The sequence below is a fragment of the Biomphalaria glabrata genome, chromosome 4 (genome assembly GCF_947242115.1).
Source record: "Biomphalaria glabrata chromosome 4, xgBioGlab47.1, whole genome shotgun sequence".
NCBI classification, from domain to species: domain Eukaryota; kingdom Metazoa; phylum Mollusca; class Gastropoda; family Planorbidae; genus Biomphalaria; species Biomphalaria glabrata.
This window is the reverse complement of record NC_074714.1, coordinates 33,098,470-33,114,270: the sequence shown is the minus strand read 5'-3', so window position 1 is coordinate 33,114,270 and position 15,801 is coordinate 33,098,470. Positions and strand designations below refer to the sequence as shown.

Genomic DNA, 15,801 nt, shown 5'->3' with positions numbered 1-15,801 from the left:
TCTACTCTAGCTCTGTAGTGCTCGACTACTTCTGAAATGATTGACTACCCTCTACTCTAGCTCTGCAGTGATCGACTACTTCTGAAAAGATTGACTACCATCTACTCTAGCTCTGTATTGCTCGACTACTTCTGAAAAGATTGACTATCATCTACTATAGCTCTGCAGTGCTCGACTACTTCTAAAAAGATTGACTACCATCTACTCTAGCTCAGTAGTGCTCGACTACTTCTGAAATGATTGACTACCATCTACTCTAGCTCTGCAGTTCTCGACTACTTCTGATAAGATTGACTACCATCTACTCTAGATCTGCAGTGCTCGACTACTTCTGAAAAGATTGACTACCATCTACTCTAGCTCTGTAGTGCTCGACTACTTCTGAAATGATTGACTACCATCTACTCTAGCTCTGCAGTGCTCGACTACTTCTGAAATGATTGACTACCATCTACTCTAGCTCTGTAGTGCTCGACTACTTCTGAAATGATTGACTACCATCTACTATAGCTCTGTAGTGCTCGACTACTTCTGAAAAGATTGATTACTATCTACTCTAGCTCTGTAGTGCTCGACTACTTCTGAAAAGATTGACTACCATCTACTCTAGCTCTGTAGTGCTCGACTACTTCTGAAAAGATTGACTACCATCTACTCTAGCTCTGCAGTGCTCGACTACTTCTGATATGATTGACTACCCTCTACTATAGCTCTGTAGTGCTCGACTACTTCTGAAAAGATTGACTACCATCTACTATAGCTCTGCAGTGATCGACTACTTCTGAAATGATTGACTACCATCTACTCTAGCTCTGTAGTGCTCGACTACTTCTGAAAAGATTGACTACCATCTACTCTAGCTCTACAGTGCTCGACTTCTTCTGAAAAGATTGACTACCATCTACTATAGCTCTGCAGTGCTCGACTACTTCTGAAATGATTGACTACCCTCTACTATAGCTCTGTAGTGCTCGACTACTTCTGAAATGATTGACTACCCTCTACTATAGCTCTGTAGTGCTCGACTACTTCTGAAATGATTGACTACCCTCTACTATAGCTCTGTAGTGCTCAACTACTTCTGAAATGATTGACTACCATCTACTCTAGCTCTGTAGTGCTCGACTACTTCTGAAATGATTGACTACCATCTACTATAGCTCTGCAGTGCTCGACTACTTCTGAAATGATTGACTACTATCTACTCTAGCTCTGTAGTGCTCGACTACTTCTGAAAAGATTGACTACCCTCTACTATAGCTCTGTAGTGCTCGACTACTTCTGAAATGATTGACTACCCTGTACTATAGCTCTGTAGTGCTCGACTACTTCTAAAATGATTGACTACCATCTACTCTAGCTCTGTAGTGCTCGACTACTTCTGAAATGATTGACTACCCTCTACTATAGCTCTGTAGTGCTCGACTACTTCTCGAAAAGATTGACTACCCTCTACTATAGCTCTGCAGTGCTCGACTACTTCTGAAAAGATTGACTACCATCTACTATACCTCTGTAGTGCTCGACTACTTCTGAAAAGATTGACTACCATCTACTCTAGCTCTGCAGTGCTCGACTACTTCTGAAATGATTGACTACCATCTACTCTAGCTCTGTAGTGCTCGACTACTTCTGAAAAGATTGACTACCATCTACTATAGCTCTGCAGTGCTCGACTACTTCTGAAAAGATTGACTACCATCTACTCTAGCTCTGTAGTGCTCGACTACTTCTGAAATGATTGACTACCATCTACTATAGCTCTGTAGTGCTCGACTAGTTCTGAAATGATTGACTACCATCTACTCTAGCTCTGTAGTGCTCGACTACTTCTGAAATGATTAACTACCATCTACTCTAGCTCTGCAGTGCTCGACTACTTCTGAAATGATTGACTACCATCTACTCTAGCTCTGTAGTGCTCGACTACTTCTGAAATGATTGACTACCATCTACTCTAGCTCTGTAGTGCTCGACTACTTCTGAATTGATTGACTACCATCTACTCTAGCTCTGTAGTGCTCGACTACTTCTGAAATGATTGACTACCCTCTAATATAGCTCTGTAGTGCTCGACTACTTCTGAAATGATTGACTACCATCTACTCTAGCTCTGCAGTGCTCGACTACTTCTGAAAAGATTGACTACCATCTACTATTGCTCTGCAGTGATCGACTACTTCTGAAATGATTGACTACCGTCTACTCTAGCTCTGCAGTGCTCGACTACTTCTGAAAAGATTGACTACCATCTACTATAGCTCTGCAGTGATCGACTACTTCTGAAAAGATTGACTACCATCTACTCTAGCTCTGCAGTGATCGACTACTTCTGAAAAGATTGACTACCATCTACTATAGCTCTGTAGTGCTCGACTACTTCTGAAAAGATTGACTACCATCTACTCTAGCTCTGCAGTGCTCGACTACTTCTGAAATGATTGACGACCATCTACTCTAGCTCAGCAGTGCTCGACTACTTCTGAAATGATTGACTACCCTCTACTATAGCTCTGCAGTTCTCGACTACTTCTGAAAAGATTGACTACCATCTACTATAGCTCTGTAGTGCTCGACTACTTCTGAAAAGATTGACTACCCTCTACTCTAGCTCTGCAGTGCTCGACTACTTCTGAAATGATTGACTACCATCTACTCTAGCTCTGCAGTGCTCGACTACTTCTGAAAAGATTGACTACCCTCTACTCTAGCTCTGTAGTGCTCGACTACTTCTGAAAAGATTGACTACCCTCTACTCTAGCTCTGCAGTGCTCGACTACTTCTGAAAAGATTGACTACCATCTACTATAGCTCTGTAGTGCTCGACTAGTTCTGAAATGATTGACTACCATCTACTCTAGCTCTGTAGTGCTCGACTACTTCGGAAAAGATTGACTACCATCTACTCTAGCTCTGCAGTGATCGACTACTTCTGAAAAGATTGACTACCATCTACTATAGCTCTGCAGTGATCGACTACTTCTGAAAAGATTGACTACCATCTACTATAGCTCTGCAGTGATCGACTACTTCTGAAAAGATTGACTACCATCTACTCTAGCTCTGCAGTGATCGACTACTTCTGAAAAGATTGACTACCCTCTACTATAGCTCTGCAGTGCTCGACTACTTCTGAAAAGATTGACTACCATCTACTATAGCTCTGTAGTGCTCGACTACTTCTGAAAAGATTGACTACCATCTACTATAGCTCTGTAGTGCTCGACTACTTCTGAAATGATTGACTACCATCTACTCTAGCTCTGCAGTGCTCGACTACTTCTGAAAAGATTGACTACCCTCTACTCTAGCTCTGCAGTGCTCGACTACTTCTGAAAAGATTGACTACCCTCTACTCTAGCTCTGTAGTGCTCGACTACTTCTGAAAAGATTGACTACCATCTACTCTAGCTCTGCCGTGCTCGACTACTTCTGAAAAGATTGACTACCATCTACTCTAGCTCTGTAGTGCTCGACTACTTCTGAAATGATTGACTACCCTCTACTCTAGCTCTGCAGTGATCGACTACTTCTGAAAAGATTGACTACCATCTACTCTAGCTCTGTAGTGCTCGACTACTTCTGAAAAGATTGACTACCATCTACTATAGCTCTGCAGTGCTCGACTACTTCTAAAAAGATTGACTACCATCTACTCTAGCTCAGTAGTGCTCGACTACTTCTGAAATGATTGACTACCATCTACTCTAGCTCTGCAGTTCTGGACTACTTCTGAAAAGATTGACTACCATCTACTCTAGCTCTGCAGTGCTCGACTACTTCTGAAAAGATTGACTACCATCTACTCTAGCTCTGTAGTGCTCGACTACTTCTGAAATGATTGACTACCATTTACTCTAGCTCTGCAGTGCTCGACTACTTCTGAAATGATTGACTACCATCTACTCTAGCTCTGTAGTGCTCGACTACTTCTGAAATGATTGACTACCATCTACTATAGCTCTGTAGTGCTCGACTACTTCTGAAAAGATTGATTACTATCTACTCTAGCTCTGTAGTGCTCGACTACTTCTGAAAAGATTGACTACCATCTACTCTAGCTCTGTAGTGCTCGACTACTTCTGAAAAGATTGACTACCATCTACTCTAGCTCTGCAGTGCTCGACTACTTCTGATATGATTGACTACCCTCTACTATAGCTCTGTAGTGCTCGACTACTTCTGAAAAGATTGACTACCATCTACTATAGCTCTGCAGTGATCGACTACTTCTGAAATGATTGACTACCCTCTACTATAGCTCTGTAGTGCTCGACTACTTCTGAAATGATTGACTACCCTCTACTATAGCTCTGTAGTGCTCGACTACTTCTGAAATGATTGACTACCCTCTACTATAGCTCTGTAGTGCTCGACTACTTCTGAAATGATTGACTACCCTCTACTATAGCTCTGTAGTGCTCGACTACTTCTGAAATGATTGACTACCATCTACTCTAGCTCTGTAGTGCTCGACTACTTCTGAAATGATTGACTACCATCTACTATAGCTCTGCAGTGCTCGACTACTTCTGAAATGATTGACTACTATCTACTCTAGCTCTGTAGTGCTCGACTACTTCTGAAAAGATTGACTACCCTCTACTATAGCTCTGTAGTGCTCGACTACTTCTGAAATGATTGACTACCCTGTACTATAGCTCTGTAGTGCTCGACTACTTCTAAAATGATTGACTACCATCTACTCTAGCTCTGTAGTGCTCGACTACTTCTGAAATGATTGACTACCCTCTACTATAGCTCTGTAGTGCTCGACAACTTCTCGAAAAGATTGACTACCCTCTACTATAGCTCTGTAGTGCTCGACTACTTCTGAAATGATTGACTACCATCTACTATAGCTCTGTAGTGCTCGACTACTTCTGAAAAGATTGACTACCATCTACTCTAGCTCTGCAGTGCTCGACTACTTCTGATATGATTGACTACCCTCTACTATAGCTCTGTAGTGCTCGACTACTTCTGAAAAGATTGACTACCATCTACTCTAGCTCTGCAGTGCTCGACTACTTCTGATATGATTGACTACCCTCTACTATAGCTCTGTAGTGCTCGACTACTTCTGAAAAGATTGACTACCATCTACTATAGCTCTGCAGTGATCGACTACTTCTGAAATGATTGACTACCATCTACTCTAGCTCTGTAGTGCTCGACTACTTCTGAAAAGATTGACTACCATCTATTCTAGCTCTGCAGTGCTCGACTTCTTCTGAAAAGATTGACTACCATCTACTATAGCTCTGCAGTGCTCGACTACTTCTGAAATGATTGACTACCCTCTACTATAGCTCTGTAGTGCTCGACTACTTCTGAAATGATTGACTACCCTCTACTATAGCTCTGTTGTGCTCGACTACTTCTGAAATGATTGACTACCCTCTACTATAGCTCTGTAGTGCTCGACTACTTCTGAAATGATTGACTACCATCTACTCTAGCTCTGTAGTGCTCGACTACTTCTGAAATGATTGACTACCATCTACTATAGCTCTGCAGTGCTCGACTACTTCTGAAATGTTTGACTACTATCTACTCTAGCTCTGTAGTGCTAGACTACTTCTGAAAAGATTGACTACCCTCTACTATAGCTCTGTAGTGCTCGACTACTTCTGAAATGATTGACTACCCTGTACTATAGCTCTGTAGTGCTCGACTACTTCTAAAATGATTGACTACCATCTACTCTAGCTCTGTAGTGCTCGACTACTTCTGAAATGATTGACTACCCTCTACTATAGCTCTGTAGTGCTCGACTACTTCTCGAAAAGATTGACTACCCTCTACTATAGCTCTGTATTGCTCGACTACTTCTGAAATGATTGACTACCATCTACTATAGCTCTGTAGTGCTCGACTACTTCTGAAAAGATTGACTACCATCTACTCTAGCTCTGCAGTGCTTGACTACTTCTGAAATGATTGACTACCATCTACTCTAGCTCTGCAGTGCTCGACTACTTCTGAAATGATTGACTACCCTCTACTATAGCTCTGCAGTTCTCGACTACTTCTGAAAAGATTGACTACCATCTACTATAGCTCTGTAGTGCTCGACTACTTCTGAAAAGATTGACTACCCTCTACTCTAGCTCTGCAGTGCTCGACTACTTCTGAAAAGATTGACTACCATCTACTCTAGCTCTGCAGTGCTCGACTACTTCTGAAAAGATTGACTACCATCTACTCTAGCTCTGTAGTGCTCGACTACTTCCGAAATGATTGACTACCATCTACTCTAGCTCTGCAGTGCTCGACTACTTCTGAAAAGATTGACTACCATCTACTCTAGCTCTGTGGACCCTCTGCTGCTCGTCCTATATACGGGCAGCCAGCCAACAGACTTGCATTTTTTCTGCATTAGTTCCTCGGGCATTCTACTTGACTGGGACTCCTGGGATTCGCTGGACGGCATGCTCTCCTGTCTCTCCTGCTTGTTCATGAACACCAACTGAATCTCCTCCAGCGTCTTGCCTTTGGTCTCTGGCACGTAGAGAACCACGAAGCAGGAGCCCAGCACGCTGGCTAAGCCGAAAAGTAAAAATGTTCCTAGAAATTGGAGGAAACAAAAACAGAGTACATCTAGGCAGAGTTTGAATTTTTTGTTGTTACATCTAGTACATTGAGGTGTCCTAGTCGTACATTGATGTGTCCTAGTCGTACATTGATGTGTCCTAGTCGTACATTGAGGTGTCCTAGTCGTACATTGATGTGTCCTAGTCGTACATTGATGTGTCCTAGTCGTACATTGATGTGTCCTAGTCGTACATTGATGTGTCCTAGTCGTACATTGAGGTGTCCTAGTCGTACATTGATGTGTCCTAGTCGTACATTGATGTGTCCTAGTCGTACATTGATGTGTCCTAGTCGTACATTGATGTGTCCTAGTCGTACATTGATGTGTCCTAGTCGTACCTTGAGGTGTCCTAGTCGTACATTGATGTGTCCTAGTCGTACATTGATGTGTTCTAATCGTACATTGATGTGTCCTAGTAGAGAACTAATAGGCCAGTCATTTCGGAGTTTATGTATTCCACAGACCAAAAAAATGAAAAAGATTTAATAGGCCAACATTTGGATATAACTAATAGAGTACCAAGTGGGTCTAAAAGTAAATACTTTTCTTTGGTGATCCATTCTCGAAACTTTTTTTTAAAGTTTGATTGGATAGCATCCCTTTAGAACAAAACAAACTGGCTTTTGAGTGGACTGATGAATGAATTCACATAGCAGACTTGGACACTTTAGATCATCAAACGGTAGTTGGTATAGAAAGGTTAGCTGAAGTGGTTCAACATGAACAAACAAAAATTCACCATTTCAAAAGCTGGTAATAATTTTTTTTTCACAAAAATATAATAAGCTCAAGTAGTCTCCCTTGGTTACTCATTGTTTCTTGCTAAGACTACGCTGTGTGTTAGCTCGGGGTACTCACCCCACAACGTAACAGCTCTATGTACTCACCCCACAAACATAACAGCTCTATGTACTTACCACACAAACTTTACAGCTCTATGTACTCACCCCACAAACATAACAGCTCTAAGTACTTACCACACAAACGTAAGATCTCTACGTACTTACCACACAAACTTTACAGCTATATGTACTAGATGTCATTATCCATATATTTAACAGCTCTATGTACTCACCCCACAAACATAACAGCTCTATGATCTCACCCCACAAACATAACAGCTCTATGATCTCACCCCACAAACATAACAGCTCTATGATCTCACCCCACAAACATAACAGCTCTATGATCTCACCCCACAAACATAACAGCTCTATGTACTCACCCCACAAACATAACAGCTCTATGTACTTACCACACAAACTTTACAGCTCTATGTACTAGATGTCATTATCCACATATTTAACAACTTGATATACTTACCCACATATTTAACAGCTAGATATACTTACCCACATATTTAACAACTAGATATACTTACCCATATATTTAACAACTAGATATACTTACCCACATATTTAACAACTTGATACCCACATATTTAATAGCTTGATGTACTTACCCACATATTTAATAGCTTGATGTACTTACCCACATATTTAATAGCTTGATGTACTTACCCACATATTTAATAGCTTGATGTACTTACCCCACATATTTAACAGCTCTATGTACTTACCCACATATTTAACAGCTTGATGTACTTACCCACATATTTAATAGCTTGATGTACTTACCCCACATATTTAACAGCTCTATGTACTTACCCACATATTTAATAGCTTGATGTACTTACCCACATATTTAATAGCTTGATGTACTTACCCCACATATTTAACAGCTCTATGTACTTACCCACATATTTAATAGCTTGATGTACTTACCCACATATTTAATAGCTTGATGTATGCACCCCACATATTTAACAGCTTGATGTACTTACCCACATATTTAATAGCTTGATGTACTTACCCACATATTTAATAGCTTGATGTACTTACCCCACATATTTAACAGCTCTATGTACTTACCCCACATATACAGATAGTATTTTAGTGTCAGGAAACTGAAGGAGACAATCAAATTGCATGTCCAGTTAGTAAGCGTGGCTAGGGAGTTTGCCATTCCCCGACACCAGGAGGGGTAGATCTCAGCGTTGATTGTCCATGGCATGGGGCCAGCACCTGAGATCATACATGGCCTGGTGACCAACAATTTCTAAAGCACACACCCTTTCACTATCGCTTTTTTTTTCTCTCTGATTTATTAAAGCAAGTAAAGAACCCTCACTCGAACTTAAACTTCATGGCTCAGGAACTAAATGTTTAGCCACTCTACCACCATGCTTCAATAGAGCCAGGAACTGTACGTTATTGGTGCAAACTTTGATCAGGAGATTTTCAAGTTTCTTGTTATATTTGCCCCCCCCCCCCCAATCCACCACCACCACCACATATTGCGGATTAGGAACTAAGAATAATTAGTCAACCAGAAAATAAATAGTGATTCGTAAATGACTAGACATCAGTTATCTATATTAAATCCAGTGACGTGTGTAGGGTGGGGGAGGGGTGTTCAAATTTTAAAATCTCCCTCACTTGAGAGGGTCCCCCAAATGATTGTCCGAAATGTGTTTTACATGAGATATGAAATGTGAAGCCACTATCTCGTGTCATAGATGTTGAATGTCAAAATGCAGGGCCCCCCAAAGAGGTCAAAGTCCGTGGGTCCCCAAATCCCTAGCTATGCCACTGAGTAGATCGATGGTAATCAAGAGGTGTCAATTATTTATATAAAGCTTTTATCAACTCACTCTATCTGTCAGTCTTTCTCTTTGTCTATCTGTTTATCTGTCTGTCTGTTTGTCTGTCTGTCTTGTAAAAGTTTTTACACATTATTTATGAAGCTGAAATTGTGCACAATTATTTATTTTTGACAACATAAGGATCAATTTAAAAAAAAATACTAATTAGTTAATTAACTATTGGTTATTAATTATTTTGTTAGGTATCTTGAACAAGCGTGAATGCTCCACAAAACTGAAATGGTGGTATAAGCTGAATTAGTCCCCTTTATAGGTCACCGCTCTAAATTAAAGCAAACAATATATAACTATACAATTTCTTTAGTCATAAGTACCTCACTGGCAAAGTGGCCAGCACGTGAGCCCGAGGGGGCGTGAGTTCGAATTCAGGTCGTTACCCAGATACACTTTTTTGTAAATGTTTTTTTAAGCCAATTATGGTAAAAATCTACCCAGATCTCGATTTCTCTCTTCTCCCCATATTCCCAACTAGTCCAGATAAGTCATAGAGTATTGAGAAAGCTAAAAGCATGAAATGGCGCTAAACAAAATATATATATTATTAATGGCACAGATTTATTGTTGTTGGTTTAGATTTATGACAAATGTAATGACATGACTGATCCAAGCTAGTGATACAGTCACACTTTGCATAAGCTTTGTTTTGAAAGAATGTTTTTGTTTTTCTGGTCATTGTATTTTGGAAGTAATCATCAAATATTGGGCAGTATGAACAAACCATCAAATTGAAAAAAAAAACTATTAAATAATCGTTGTTTTGTTTCATTTTCAATGTTCATAAGCGTTCATGTCACGTGATAAAGTTGTTTTAAGACCAACTTGAATTTTTCGACCTTTTTTTATATCTTCTTATCTTCTTATCTTATCTTTCGGAGAGGTTCTTTACCTGGAGCAAAGCTGAGGACCACCAGGATGAGCCCAGCCTCTGCAAAGAACGAGAAGACAGACGGACACAGTCCGTACACCCACATGACGTCATTCCTCTTGTAGGAGTTGGAGATGTTGGAGTAAGAACATTTGCCCCACAAGGCGAATTGCTTGTCGCCAATGTCGGTGCTGATGCAGGAGCCATTCAGTGGCTCATCGTCGTCCGTGTTGCTGGCGCAGTAGCCGCAAAGCTTGTCGTAGATACACTCTTCACAAGTGCTGAAATAAAACATGATACAGTTCTTAGGCAAAGTCCAACAGCTGAAATAAACATGTGACAGTTCTTAGGCAAAGTCTAACAGCTGGAATAAAACATGATACAGTTCTTAGGCAAAGTCTAACAGCAGAAATAAAACATGTGACAGTTCTTATGCAATGTCTAACAGCTGAAATAAAATATAAGACAGTTCTTAGGCAAAGTCCAACAGCTGAAATAAAACATGAGACAGTTTTTAGTCAAAGTTTAACAATAGAAACAATGTTTTTAATGTCGCTGATAAAATCAAGCAATGTCGCAAATGTCGTAAGATATCAAATTTCTAAGAAAACCGTTGGAGTCATCTTTAAGATACGTGTTCAGGTTCCATGTTTAGCCGATGAAGAATTTGCAAGCTGATAAGAGTAAGTGTACAAAATGTCGCTGAAAAAATCAAGGAATGTCGCAAGAGTTGTAAACATAAGTCCATTGGATCTGTGCGAGTCTTTCTTTGTGCTGCATAACAAAATACAAACTGAAGTCAGTCTCAGAACTCAGGCCCCATTCTAAACGTGTCGCACACGTTGTCTAGCGCTCTGGGGCGTACGATCTTTTACACAGGGATGATGTTACCTTTGTAATTCTTAAATCATTTTACATTTTATATTATATCATAACTTATCATATTATATTACACTGTCAAATCCGGTTAGCCAAGCCACAAATTAATCGGATCAGCCACTTATTTGGACCATTACCTAAAGATTCAAAATAAATATTATTGCACAGTAGTGTATCGGACCAGAAGGTTGACATGACCAAAATGATCGAGGCATGTCGTGGTCCGACGGGTTCGACTGTGTTTTATTATTTTTAATATGATCCGCACACCCTTTATTCTCCACGAGAACCAGTTAATGTCACATCATGGCCAGTTTCATGTTTACTTGGAGTCTGGAGTACAATAAAAGTCAAATATGAAGGGGCTTTAACAATATAGCCCCTAACTCACAATCATGGTTTGTGACATTTAGTAGACCGAAGAATGACTAGGAAATAAACACTTCACTAATAAAAAAGTTTTTATCAACTCACTCTGTCACTCTGTCTGTCTGGTAAAAAGTTTGAACACGTTATTTTCCCCACACCCATTCTCGGAACAAGTTCAATTTTTGCACAATTTATTGATAGGCGAAGACAATACATAAATCAATTTTTAAAAATATAGCAAATAAGTCAATTAATTACTAGTAATTAATTATTTTGTTTGATACCGATAATCAAAATTAATGTTCAATATTCAGAGATATGGTTAATATTTGGGTTTTGTCCCCTTAGAAAATTGTACATGTTATTTCTCCCACACCAATTCTCGGATCAAGTTGAAACTTTAGGCAGTTCTTTATTGTACCTAATACAAAATGAATCAATCAAAAGTTGGTATTTTTTATGTAGAAAAAAGGAAATAAATTCTACATTAATGAGATATATAGGTGTAAATGTAAAGTTATTCACCCTAGATTAGTTTTTTTTAAAGTATTTTTATATTATCCTTGTTTTATTGATGAAGCTAGATTAACAACTGTAAAGTAGCCGATTTCTAGCTTGTGTCAAAAAAAGGTCTACAGAAGTGTATTCCGTCCACTTACTGATACTGACTGCATAGGTCCTCCATAGGGTTTTCTTCGAAGCTAGACGAAGCTGGTGGAGACTCCAGATGGACCATAGCGAAGCCGAAAGACATGACGCCCAAGGCACCAGCTATAGCTGTAACATTCAACAACAGAGTGTTCATTAGCCTATATCCATAGCTGAACTGATACGGAACACTTTTGTGGATGGAATCTTGTTTGGTGTTTGTCACAACTAGGATGGACCATCCAAACCCCACGGTATAGCTGGATAGTCATACATATTTAAATCATTCATTGAATTTCACATGAACGTGCACACAAGTCAACACAATAAACCTTTTGGAATACGACCCCACGGTACTTGTTCTTCCCTGTTTTTTTAAACATGACCCGCGTCTGAAATAACTTCAAATTTAGTTTAGTACAATGGAATTCTATTATGTGCAAGTTAGTGTATCTTCTCGAAGCTACGTCATTATAAACAATATATTTATATGACAGTAAAGCGTAGATACATATATACAGTATTAGATTGATTTGAATCATGAGACCTTGACGCGTACATTACGCGACAGACTATAACATTACATAAAGTTTATCAATATCCAGTCATAGCTGTAACATTCAACATTATTGAAACCAGAGAGAAACAAAACCTGGTGAAATAGGACAAATCGCTCTGTGACTTGAGTGTTGACAGAAATAACAAATGGCATTTAAGAAACCGAAGCTCTCTGCAAAGTATATTATCTAAGACCCTCAATTGTTTTCAGTATGCCAAGGACGCAGATGGGTCCGTTGGCAGGTTTTCAGAGGCGTAGATAGGGTGGGGGAAGGAGGGGAGAATTTTACAAATCCCTTCGGGCCCTAGTTGAGAGGGACCCCCAAAGATGTCAAGCCCTCGGTCACCAAATGATTGCAAATTCCTAGCTACGCCACTGCAGGTTTTGTTTTCTAGTTTGCAATCTCAGCAGTTTGGCAGTTTTGACTTAGCCTCTCTCTCTCTCTCTCTTTCTCTTCTCTCTCTCCCTTAGATTGCTTCTAATTTGCTGTGTACTATTCATTATGCCAGATATCAAACTTAAAGTCCTGTCTTTATCCCTCCCTCTCTCCCCAATGCCAATGTTATCCCAAAGACGTCGATCCAGATCTACGCAAAGCACTGCCAACGTGGCAGACATGTAGGCTCCACAAGTCTTCTTTTACTCACCGCCGAAACTGAAAGCCAAAATCATTTTCCGCCCTGTTGTCTCCACTGCCCAAAGTGCAATAAAAGTGGCCAGGAAATTGAAGGTGGCAGGAATGCAAGCCAACCACAGCGCCTGTTTTCTAGCATAGCCAGCATATTTCAAAATGGTGGCGCTGTAATAACTGTTGTTTAAAATAAATGGACTCGTGTTTACATTTGGACTCAAGCAGCAACTTCTTTGGCAATAAACGTTAAAAACTGCACTCTCTTTTAGAAGCGAAAACTAACGAAACTTGTTAACTCCAGTGGGAAATGAGAGTCGTTAATTACATGGGCGTAGCCAGGGGGGTTTGGGGCTCAAACCCCCCCCCCCCCCGAAATGAAATCCTCCCTCCGCAGGGGGGGGGGGAGACGGACTTTAGTGACTGATTTTTTTCTTTGATTTTGTTTATTTTAGGGGAGATTTTAATTCTAAACCATCACTTGCCTAAGCGCAGCCAAGGGGGTTTTGAGTTTAAAACCCCTACCAGGGGGTTTTGCAGTTAAATTCCCCTCTTCTATAAAACAAAAGAAAACGACAATCCCCAAATTCCAAGAGCATAGCTAGGAAGATTTTGATTTTAAAACCCCTCTCCGAAATTTACTACAAAACCCCCTCTTCAATATAAAAAGGCAAATTACACAGTGAAAATGCTATGAGCGTAGCCAAAGGGGTTTTGAGTTTAAACCCCCCTTCAGCGGATTTAAAGCTAAAAAAAATACCTCTTCAATATAAAAAAAGCAAATTACACACTACAAATTCTATGAGTGTAGCCAAAGGGGATTTTGAGTTTCAACCCCCCTTTCAGTGGATTTGAAGCGAAAAAAATTCTCTTCTATTAAAAAAAAAGCAAATTACACACTCAATATTCTATGAACGTAGCCAAAGAGGGTTTTCAGTTTAAACCCCCATTCATCGGGGTTTGATGCTAAAAAATACTTCAATATAAAAAAAAATGTGAATTACACACAAAAATTCTTTGAGCTTAGCCAAGCCAAAGGGGAGTTTTGAATTTAAACCCCCTCTTCCAGATGGCTTTTTTAAAAGTTGAAAACCATTCCAGATGTTTTTGAGTTTAAAATCCCCCTACAGAGAGTTTTGAGGTTGAAAACCTCTCTCTTCAATATTATTCAAAAGCAAACTACACTCACCAAATTCTATGAGCGTAGCTAAATGGGGTTTTGAATATGTTAAAAAAAAACTCCAGAGATTCTTTTAGTTTAAAACCCCACAACAGATTATTTTGACGATAAAACTTCCCTTTTCAATATAAAATCTAAAGCAAACTACAGTCACATAATTCCAAGAGCGTAGCCAAGAGAGGTTGCAAAATTTATACCAGTGGCTGGACTTTATTAATAAAGTGCAGTGGATAGTCATCTGCCGATATTGAAAAAGACTAAATGTGGCTCAACAAAGATGGCTCAGACGGATTTTAGGAGTCAGTTATTTTTAAGTTATAGAGATCGGGTCTCAATCAAGGAAATCTTATGCCAAACTGGGAGTCGACCCCTTGGTAAGGTTGTGACAGAGGGTTGCATGAGGTTTGCGGAAAATGTATTCCGACAAAAATGAATTACGCATAATAAGAGTTGCAATGACATAGAGGCCATTACGAGGAAATCGCAAACAGGAACATCCTAGTACAACTTCACGCCACACTTTTATAGAGATCCTCAGAGCAGATGGGAAGAAGCTTCAGACATTGCCAGTGACAGATTTTTGTGGAAACAGCTTGTCGCCCAATGAGCCGAACGGCGCGGGAGGATCTAAGTCAGTAAGAATAGCACAGGTTTTGAAATAAAACTTTTTAATAGCAGAATAATGCACTGTAAATACCTCAGTGCTTGCATTTTTTAGGCTTTCAATACCGGAAATAGTGCTTGGCGAGCTCACATTGCTCCCCCAGACCCCATTACTGTCAAGGTTCGGGGAGTCTACAATTTTTCCACAAAATCCAAGAAGAACCTATTTTAGGGTATAATAAACGTCTTCCGAAAGAATGAAGAGTCAGAATGTAATAAAGATTATTTATACACACACAAACACACATATACATACATACATACATACATACATACATACATACATACATACATACATACATATATACATACATACATACATACATACATATATATATATATATATATATATATATATATATATATATATATATATATATATATATATATATATATATAAATATATAGCGCGGGGGGGGTGGAGAAAAAATCCCCCCAACACTCCCCCCTCCCCGAAAAAAATCCTGGCTACGCCCATGGTTAATTATATATAGTAAAGTAGCAATCTATAGTATATTGAACTATGTTCCTATATATAGTATATAGTATATTCCTAAAAGGGTACTGGTTCATGTACTGGCATAACACTCATTCTCTACTTGAGGTGAACGAAAAAATACGAAAACTTCACCAGTTATTATTTCCCTTGTGCCTAGAACAACTACGCACCTTTCATGAGCGAAACCA

The 15,801-nt window shown here is 39.6% G+C and overlaps 1 protein-coding gene across 2 annotated transcripts in view; it reads right to left on the bottom strand.

The window, feature by feature from the left end:
- Positions 1–6,129: 6,129 nt before the first annotated feature.
- The window catches only part of LOC106052400 (proton myo-inositol cotransporter-like), a 43,705-nt gene continuing 34,033 nt past the window's right edge, over positions 6,130–15,801 (bottom strand). For both annotated transcript variants that reach the window (XM_056026976.1, XM_056026977.1), the window contains exons 8-12: positions 13,291–13,451; positions 12,096–12,213; positions 10,210–10,469; positions 8,530–8,682; positions 6,130–6,570 (exon numbers count right to left, since the gene is read on the bottom strand). In XM_056026976.1, coding sequence (XP_055882951.1) covers positions 6,305–6,570; positions 8,530–8,682; positions 10,210–10,469; positions 12,096–12,213; positions 13,291–13,451 — 958 coding nt within the window. In that variant the 3' untranslated portion in view covers positions 6,130–6,304. The remainder of the gene's footprint in view (positions 6,571–8,529; positions 8,683–10,209; positions 10,470–12,095; positions 12,214–13,290; positions 13,452–15,801) is intronic.